This window comes from Athene noctua, chromosome 8 (assembly GCF_965140245.1).
Source record: "Athene noctua chromosome 8, bAthNoc1.hap1.1, whole genome shotgun sequence".
NCBI classification, from domain to species: domain Eukaryota; kingdom Metazoa; phylum Chordata; class Aves; order Strigiformes; family Strigidae; genus Athene; species Athene noctua.
This window is the reverse complement of record NC_134044.1, coordinates 258,198-267,444: the sequence shown is the minus strand read 5'-3', so window position 1 is coordinate 267,444 and position 9,247 is coordinate 258,198. Positions and strand designations below refer to the sequence as shown.

Genomic DNA, 9,247 nt, shown 5'->3' with positions numbered 1-9,247 from the left:
AACAGTTACCCAGTTATACATCACCGTACAAGATTTAAACATATGAAGCAAGTGGGATTTTTTGTTGGGGGTGGGTGGGTGGTGTGTTTAAGCCTTTGACAAGAATAGACACATACCTTAATGAGCTGGGCCAGAGGAATGGCTGCAGAAGAGTCCTCAACCTGTTCACAAAAAATTAAACACATATTCAAGTTGTACAATCAAAACATAGCAGAAGTTAACCTCTACTGCAGTCTGAAAGTCTGCACTATAACCTCCGTGTGTCATGGAAAGAGTAATTTCCAACGGAATGTAATTGTACTGGTTCAAAACAAAGTCCAAAGCTATGACCTCTTCAGAGGGCCTACGTGGTTCATGAGAAGCAGCTAAACTCAGTCTGCTGGGGTTTAGATATTTGCATTTGCAGACAAACTATGAAACTAAACCATTTCATCGGATAAAGGGGAAAGATCAAATGCACAACTTTGGAATACCACTTTGGGGACCAACAACATTTAAACTCACAGCAATCTGATAGAGACCTTCATGTACTCAGAGGGGGCCAAACAACATCACTTCAGTCATACAGCTTTAGGAACAAATACTCAAGTATTTCAGGACACGGGAAGGATTCTTAGCTGCACAGAACTGTCCTCAAAACCTAGGGGATATGTTGATTTTGGGATTTCTTGGAACCACCAAGTCAAAAGTAAGAAAAAGTACCAAGTGGCACAACAACGGTTTCTCAGTGCGTTTTGACAACATCTTCCAAAACTGTTAGGCAAAGAAAGTACTTATAAACAAAAGCTAAGTGATACAATGCGAAAATGGCAAAAAATACACTGCAAACAATTTTAATTGCAAGAAACCAAGAACACACGACAGCCTATACAAACAAACCAGCTCTAGACAGAGAGGTGTAGAACACAGCACCAATTGAATTGTGCAAACCTTGAACCTACATGACCTAGAAACTATCCTACATTATCTGTACAACACAAAGTCATCCAGGAAATATTCCAGCATATTCAGTATGAAACACAATGCCTCACTAGGCACAAATACCAATATTCACATTAGAACTGTGCAAATGATGGCATTACTCAGTGTTCACTGTGCTGTGAATCAAACACAGGGTCTCTACAACATACACTATGTCTCACTGCAAAACAGATTAACTTCATGTTTGGGAGATTAATAGGAGGCTACGTTGTTTAGAATTAAGTGCAATGTGTAGGAAAAAAGTGTGAGATTGTGTTTGTACATACTGCTCTGGATGTTCCATTCGCTGGCTCGGTTTGAGTTCTAGAAGAAGAAATAAAGGGGATGAGAACTTAGAACAAAGCACTTGCACCCAGCCAAAAGCAGTGAAAGCAGATTCTGAAACCTAAATTTCAAGACATTCTGTTCTGATAGTCTGCTGCATGTGGAAATGTATTTGTACGCATAAATCAAATCCCAGATCCCATTTGTAGTTTGTCAGCAATTACTGTAAGACTTACAGCTCTAGAACACAACAGTGCCAGAGGAAGTCCTCAGACATTTTGTCTCTGCCGTGTAAGTATCAAAACGATGAAGTCTGTGCTACAGCTTTGTGCTCTTAAACAATCAACCATCACATTAGCGACTGTTGCCCTTTCCTCTAGAGCCAGTATGCAAAAAAGCCAGATTGGAGGCATAAGAATACCTGCCATACCCCACCCCGCCTCCCCCAAATGCAAGACACAGTCAAACACTGACAAACAGACTCTTCTGAGATGGGAACATGCGTATCTGTCTTTCCTATAAAAGCACGAGAAAGAAGATCGATGCAAGCCGAGTGCCTCTCTAAACTAATCTCCACAGAAAAGGCTAAGAGACTGCAACCCCTGACAGAGACTGCAGTGCTTTACGGGTACTTACATAACTGGTGTTTTGCTGGTAGTTTTAACTCCTCTAACAGGGACTCTTCTAACAATTACCGAGGAGTTCTTAGGAATGAGAGCATTGGCATCTGTGTATTCTGAAAACAACACCAATACAGAAGAAAACATGAGTCAGTTTGTAAGAATATTAAGATGTAATTACTTAGCACTTGAGAGAATCCCTTCACAGACAGGAAAGCAAAATTTTATATCAAACACCAGCAGCAAAACCTTTTCCCTTCATTTCAAACAGTTTGGATGCCAGCAGCAAAATGGTCTCAGAGGTCCCTAAAGGAGAGTGTGCTCATGCATGAGGTTCTTTCCTGACCTGCCCTAAGTTGCTTTTGCTTCTGCTGGGCTACAAACCCAAGAGATCTGTGGAGAGAAACAAACCACAGCAAAGTCTCACCCGCATAAACCAGATTCAAAAGTCTGACCCGCTTGCCCTGCAACAGGCACTTGGCTAAAGCACGAAAACTCTGCCCCGTTGCTTTCCGAGCTGTTCACTAAAAACCATTCCCCCGTGCCGCGAGTGCTGGGGACTGACAGAACACAGAAGGAGCCGCCATCTCTCTGCTCCTCGGAGCTTCATCCATCGACAGCCACACTGACAGCTGCTCAGCGCTGTACCCTCACATGGAAATGGGACTGGCAGGGCTAGAGTTTGGATCACAGAAACCGGAGGGGGTTTTGAGCTTGCTTTCACAGGCAGGGCAGAACGGGCTCCAACTAAAGGGGTCTCTCCTCTCTTAAGCTAGTCATCCAGTTTGAATAAGGCAAAGGGACGTGAATTCTTTCAATTCACTTTTTGCAGAGCAGAGAGACTCAAATGAAATCAATTACAAAGACAAGCCTTCTGAAAAGCCTTTTGAAACCAGTGTGTGCCTGAGGGTCTCCATGCTTTGCCATGGCTTACACCGTGTTCCTCTTTTGAAGAGGAGGAGCTACCTGAGACACTCGGACTGAGTAGGCCTCAAATGTGAAGATCTCTCCATGAGTAAGCTTCAAACGTAAAGACGTCTCCATGAGAAGGGTTTATATATTGTACTTACACAAGCTGGATAGGACTAAATGTTTTAAAGCGCCATCAGCAGCCATTCCCTGTCATCTGCCTCCAGTCCTAACTACTAAAAGCCCTCACCTCTGGAGGCCAAATCAGAACGATGGCCCGAAAGCCAAAGTTGCTGTGAAAGTACTACTAATGACAGAACCCGAAGCTTTTACAGAAGTCATACCCGAAACCAACGCCTAGAGCTCTGCTCAAATGGGGAATCTCACCATCACGCAGCCACCTGTCAAGACAGGCCTGCGCCGGGACTTTCTGATGTCGGAGGAGCTCAAACACCACTGAGGCTGACAAGCAACGGGGACGTGATGCCAGCGGCAGCTCTGGAAGCCCAAAGCAGCTGTTTCCACCTGCTGAGCGGAGTCATACAGAGTGTTCTTTCTGGTCCAGATCACAAACCACTGGACTGAGATTTCAGAGGCACAGGATAAGCAACAGTGGCCTCACAAAAAGGCAGGAGTTTGCTAGGCCTGTGCCCCGCTGAGGGTTGTGCTGGGTCTGCAGAAGATTGCAGGTGGCAGCACCTCTCCGCGAGGGAGGCTGTGTGTATGAGGACAGCAACCAGTGCGCTTATTCGCCAGTTCTGCAAGCCTGCAGAGGTCAGCTGGGACATGCACAACAGGTGTATGAGGCAAAAAGGGGAGGGGGTCCTCTTTTTGTATTTTGTGGCAATTCTTTGACCATTGGAAGAGAACCATTGACATCTGCCTTCTGAACACACTGTCCTTGCATGCAGAGATATATATATAGAGAGATGCATGCTTGTTTTCCATCCACTGGTGAAGTGCACAGGGAGGAGACCTCCAGCCATCTAACAGCAGACTGATAGAAAAATGAATTCCCCTTACAGGTCAATCAGTACGCATTTAAATGGATCAGCTGAAAACGGAAGAGTGACAATAACCTGGTGAGGTAAAGGCTTTATTTGCACAGGGCACGTATCACGGCACATATCTGTGGGGGGGACTTGAAGTATCCTCCCACTAGCTTGGTCACCGAGGCAGAGAATTTGTGGAAGAGGGTTTACAAACAGCGGAGTACACTGCCGAGGTAGTTCTGTGCAGGGACCTGGCACCTGTTGGCTTTGATACATTTGATTTTCCTTCACCTCAACTCATTGAGTTCATTTTGGTGATGAAATTGGTGTCAATGATGAAATCTGGTGAAGTCAAACAATGTCGACTTAAAAGTTAACTTTTTTGTTTTTAAATAGGAAAGGACTAAAACCGGAGCATTATTCCTGAAGTCCTTGGAAATTTCTGTTTGCTCTTTAACAGCTGCCAGCTTAGCCTAACAGCTCTCAGACAAAACTGGCATCTGCCAGCAGGAACCTGTTCCCTGCAGGCAGCAGCATCCCCTAGCAGAGCCTTGGCAGGTACCAGGAGCTGCGAAGCAGTGTCACTCTGCCTGGCCACGACTCCACATCTGCAGGCTGAGCAGTGACATCACACTCAAGAGGGCTACTTTTGACAGTTCTCCAAGCAGAGCTCCAACAGAAATGTTCAACAAAGCTGGAGCCAACACCATCGTTGATTCCTACTCCCTTCTAGCACAAAGCTTGTTTTACTGCCAGTGATGGCCAGTAAGTGGCTACAGGGGGTCTTTGGCAAGCACTACCCATTGCACATCGAGCAGGAAGTCTTCTACGCCCAGCTCCCTGTCTCACAAACAGATCGGAACGGCTCTGTGAGGTCCCCACAAACGCCACAGCCACCGACGGTGGCCGAATCGCACGGTCCCTTCCCAACCCACCAAATTGCTGGCGCCGGTTCCGCGTACGCCGGCGGGTCAGGACCCGGGCTGACTCACGGCACGTGGGGACAAGCCCCAGAGAGCAGCGTGTGGTCCCGCAGGCCGCGGGCGCCGCCAGCCGGGCAGTGCCCGAGGCCCCGCGCCCGCCGCCCCCACGCACCTTCTCCGGTGTCAGCGTTGGTGACCCGCAGATCACAGTTGGCCGCCTTCAGCTTCTGGCGGCCCATGATCTCGCGCTTCAGGTTGCCGACGGAGATGTGGAGGCCGCTGAAGGTGACCGTGTCGCGGCGCAGCTGGGAGAAGAACTGGTAATGGACGCACGGCATGGCTGGTCCTGGCGACGCCTGCTCCTGACAGCGTCTGCCGTGCGCGGCAGGTGGTATCTGCCAGCCCCTGGCCCCCGCCCCTGCAAAGCCTCCAGCCCGGGACCCTCAGCGATGGAGCTGGGCTGCGGCGGCAGCGCCCACCCGGCTCCTCCTGGCAGCCCGGGCCAGCAGATGGGCGATGGGAGAGGCCCCGCGGCCCCGGATCAGCCTCCGCTCCCTCTCTCACGGGCAGCGCTCCCAGGCTCGCTGTGGCGACTCGGGTGCTGCTGCCCCAGCGCTCCACCGAGGGGCTTCCTGGCCACCAGCAGCACAGACTGTGACCTGCCACCACCACTGCCACGGCAACGAGTCGCCACAGACGGCCACGGCACTGCCACGCCCACCCCGCGGCATTATGACCCGGCCCATGGTGACACAAGGCCGGTGTTCTGTCACCGCCCGGGGCTGTGCCTGCCCGGTGTCCCTCCTGCCACCCCCGGGGCTGTCCCTGCCTGGAGTTCTGCCACCCCCATGGCCTGTGGTGTCCCCCCTGTCACTGTCCAGGCCTTCACCACGCAGCATCAGCTCCCTCCCGCCAGCCCCTGGGCCTGTGGGGTCCCTCCCAACAGCCCCGCGCCCGTCAGGGCCCGACCTCCTGTCCCCCCCAGGCTGTCACCACCCGCTGTCCCCTCCTGCCAGCAGCCCCCAGGGCAAGGCAGCCTGGGGCAGAGGCAGCGGGCTTTGCCCTGTGGCCTCGGCTGCCGGAGCTGCCGGGCGGGGACGGGAGGGGACGTCTCAGGGTGCCGAGCCAGGCCCCACGTCCCCTCTGCCGCCGCCCCGCTCCCCGCTGACGGGGCAGCCCCTTGTTCCCCGCCGGGGCCGGGGCCGGTCGGGGCCGGTCGCTCTAAAGGGGCCGCCGCGGCGCCTTTCTCCGGGTCTGTCACCGCCGATGCGAAGCCGGGGCCGGTCCAGCGGCGCGGGCCGGGCCCGGGAGCGGCGGCGGCGCTGCCCGTGGCCGTGGCGCCGGCGGCCCGGGGCGGCCGGAGCCGCGGGGCCGGTGAGTCGGGGCCGGGGGCGCGGCCGAGGCGGGCGGCGGGGCCCGGGCGGCGGCGGCCCCGCGGCGGGAGGGGCCGGGGCGGGCGGCGCGGGGCGGCCCCGCCGCGCTTCGGGCCTTTGTGGCCGGGGGGGGGCGGCCGCGGTGGGAGCTGGCGCGGTACCGGCACGGGCGGCAGCTCCCCCCGGGTCGCCTGAGGAGGGACCCGCCGGCGCCTCCTGACCCGCCGGGACTCTGCTTCTGCCTTGGAGTAAGGAGGAGAGCGGGAGGGAACAGCGAACCCGGCTGCCGAGGCCGGGCTGGGGGGTTCCAGGGGCCTTCGGCACGAAAGGCAGCGGCCCCGGGAGAGGTTTGCCCGCAGCGCGGCAGCGCGGCCTGGAGCGCTGAGAGAGGGGAGGCAGCGGAGTGAGGTGTGACCGCAGGGGCTGGAGGTTTATCGACAGGCTCACTTGGGGGTCCATGTCTCCCTGTGCCTCACTGCTCAGACCTAAACGGCTGAGGTGGAAAACCGGAGTTTAAAAGTTGATATGTCACCATTAGATAGTTGAGTGCTCATTAAACTCTCGCTCCAGTGGCTAGAAGCTGTCCTACAGCTTCTACTAACCTGCCACTTGACAGGATGTTTTCCTCGCTCAGCACTTATCCCCAGACACACCCCAAAGCCCTGTTTCCAGTTCCCCAACACCACTTCTGAAAGTGAGCCTTACACAGAATTGCAAAGCTTTTGACTTGACCGAAGTGAGTGTAATTGTTCTTAAGTAATTTGCTTATTCAAGTAGGCAGTGAACGCTATAAAAATGCGGGATTGACGAACAGCTTAAATGGTTTGTGATCTTTCTGTGCAGTGCTGCCTTATTCTGGTCTTCCGTGATGGCCAGAGCTCTGAAGCAGGGAGTCGTTAAGGTTTGGTACCCACATGCTTTACTGGAAACAGGGCTTAAGTTCCCCTGGTTAGACTCTGTCTTGAAAACCAACCTTTGACGTCCGATCCAGTTTCTTCATTCAGTACTTTAAGGTTGGTACCAAACGAGTTTGTTCAAGAGGCTTTGGCATCTTGGGATTTTTTTGTTGGTTTGTTTATAAAAAGCAAGCCTTGCAACTTTTTTTCTTGGGGCTCTGATGAAACGTGTCTGTAATGGTGTTTTTTTTAAGTTACTTTGAGTCACTTGGTAACTAGGGATGGAGGAGTGTTTCCTCTCTGGCAGAACAATGCTGTGCTGCTGGACATGGGGCCTGTTTCTGCTGAAATTGGGGCATTTATGTTTAGTAACGATTTTGCCAGTCGTTTGACCAGCAATAGGTTTGGGCCTCCTACTGGAGAATCGATTTGAGATTTGGGTTTTCCTGAAAGCTGATTTATGTATTTTTTGTGACCAGGTTGTCTGCATTCTAATTGACTGCTCAACTTTGGTCTCCCTCTTCTGGGATCACACCTGCATAGCCTTCATACTGAATTGTTGATTAATTCCCCTGCCCCTGCAGAAGCAATACTATCAAGAGAAGTTGTGGAAAACTGCTGCGGGCGGAGGAAGCAAGCAGCCGATTCAATGTGAATGATAGAGCAAGCTTCAACTTTATTGAAAGAAGTCACCCCTTATATAAGCACTCTACAATAACCATGCATACTACTCACAGATCTATTGGATACATGTAAAAGGCTACATTATAATATCCCAGCCCCTTGTGGCATTTCAGGTATGTCACAACATCTTCCCTCTTCTGGCCTGCCTCCTTTCCCAAGGTTGTTTTTACCATCAAGGCCATTGTGTACCTCAGTTTCTCTCTTTGTTAACATAACAGTCTGTTGTTAGCATAACTGTACCCTGGTTTTTTCCTCTGTTTACCTCAGGTGGCTGTGTCCAGCTCCTGCAGAGACCCATGGCCTTGCTCTCTGCAAGCCGTTCTCCAACAGAAAACCACTTATTGCTTTGCTTAGAACTGCTTCTTGCTGTCTTGGTAACAATAACTTGATGGGGTGGCTTAAGCAGCTTCTGCATGAACAGAAGTTACAAACTGCTGAGTGGAACTCAGCATGAGAACGCATGAGGACGCTGCAACAAAAGCAGATTTTCTTTCAAATGTTCTTAACTCTTTACTCTTCTCCTTGATCCTTGAGGTGGTTAAAAAAAGCTCCGATACCATGGTGGTATTCATCACTTAAAAGCCAAACTAAAGTCAAACATGAAAAGTAATTCTCAAGTGCAATTTTCTCTCACTGTGGAAAAATCTGTATAAACCCTTTTAATCTTTGTACATTTAGAATTCTATTAGCCTTTTGTTCTATTGTTTATTTCAGAAAAAAAAAAAACCAACCAAAAAACCAACCCAAAAAAACAAACCAACAACACAAACACAAAACCCACCCTAATTTGCTTTAAATTTCTCCTCAGTTTCTGTTCCAGGCTGAGGCTGGCCTCTGCCATTGCCTTCCATGAAGAGGCCTTGTGCAGGAGCCCCCAGTGCTGGAACCCCTGAAGCCCAGCAGACAAGGTGCCAGTTTATTACGTTGCTGTTGCTCAGCTTTGAAAGCAGCAGAGTTTGAACAACTCGGATCACATCCCGATTTGCCAGGACGCGTAGAACCTCCTGTTTGGTCTGTGCTGGCAGCACTAATAACAAATAATGCATTCTGTTTGAGAGCTGGTGAAAAATACAGAAATATTTCTAAGATGCAGACAGCTGATGGATTGTGGCTGTGTGCTTCCAGCTCTGGTAGATTTATATGATGATTTAACCCTTCAGGATGCTTTGCTGTTTACTCCCAAGCTTCACTTGCCTCCTTTTAGCTGCGTCTTGGAGCAGGGGAGCTCTGTGGATTAAGGGGTTGTCTGGGGGCCAGCTTGTGGCCAGTTTCTAGTGATTTACCTAATTCTAGTGAAAATGGTGAAAGACTCGGGTAATTATGCTTAGTGTATAGATGCATTTTGTGGCCTTAAGCCACAATAAAAGCCTAGAGCTTTTACTCTCGGAAGTAATTCTTAGTCTGTAGAGCTGAGCTGTATTTTTTGACCTTTCCTTCAGGTCAGCTGTGCACAGTCAGATTACTCCAGGTAGTAGTTTATCCTGGGACACGGCCGTTGGGCCGTGGGACCACCTTAGCTTGCTGTATGTGGCCTGTGTGCTCAGCAAGCAGTAAATAAGAAGCAAGATGTTGGATTTTGCATTTATCAGGTAGCTTCAGCTGTAC

General features: G+C 50.9%; 1 protein-coding gene across 1 annotated transcript; it reads right to left on the bottom strand.

Moving 5' to 3' along the window:
• Positions 1–1,199: 1,199 nt before the first annotated feature.
• LOC141963260 (E3 ubiquitin-protein ligase RBBP6-like) lies at positions 1,200–5,027 on the bottom strand. The gene is made up of 3 exons (XM_074912443.1): positions 4,862–5,027; positions 1,882–1,981; positions 1,200–1,284 (listed from the first exon to the last, which is right to left on the bottom strand). Exons 1-3 carry the CDS (start codon positions 5,025–5,027, stop codon positions 1,200–1,202), a joined length of 351 nt encoding a protein of 116 aa, XP_074768544.1.
• Positions 5,028–9,247: the final 4,220 nt, after the last annotated feature.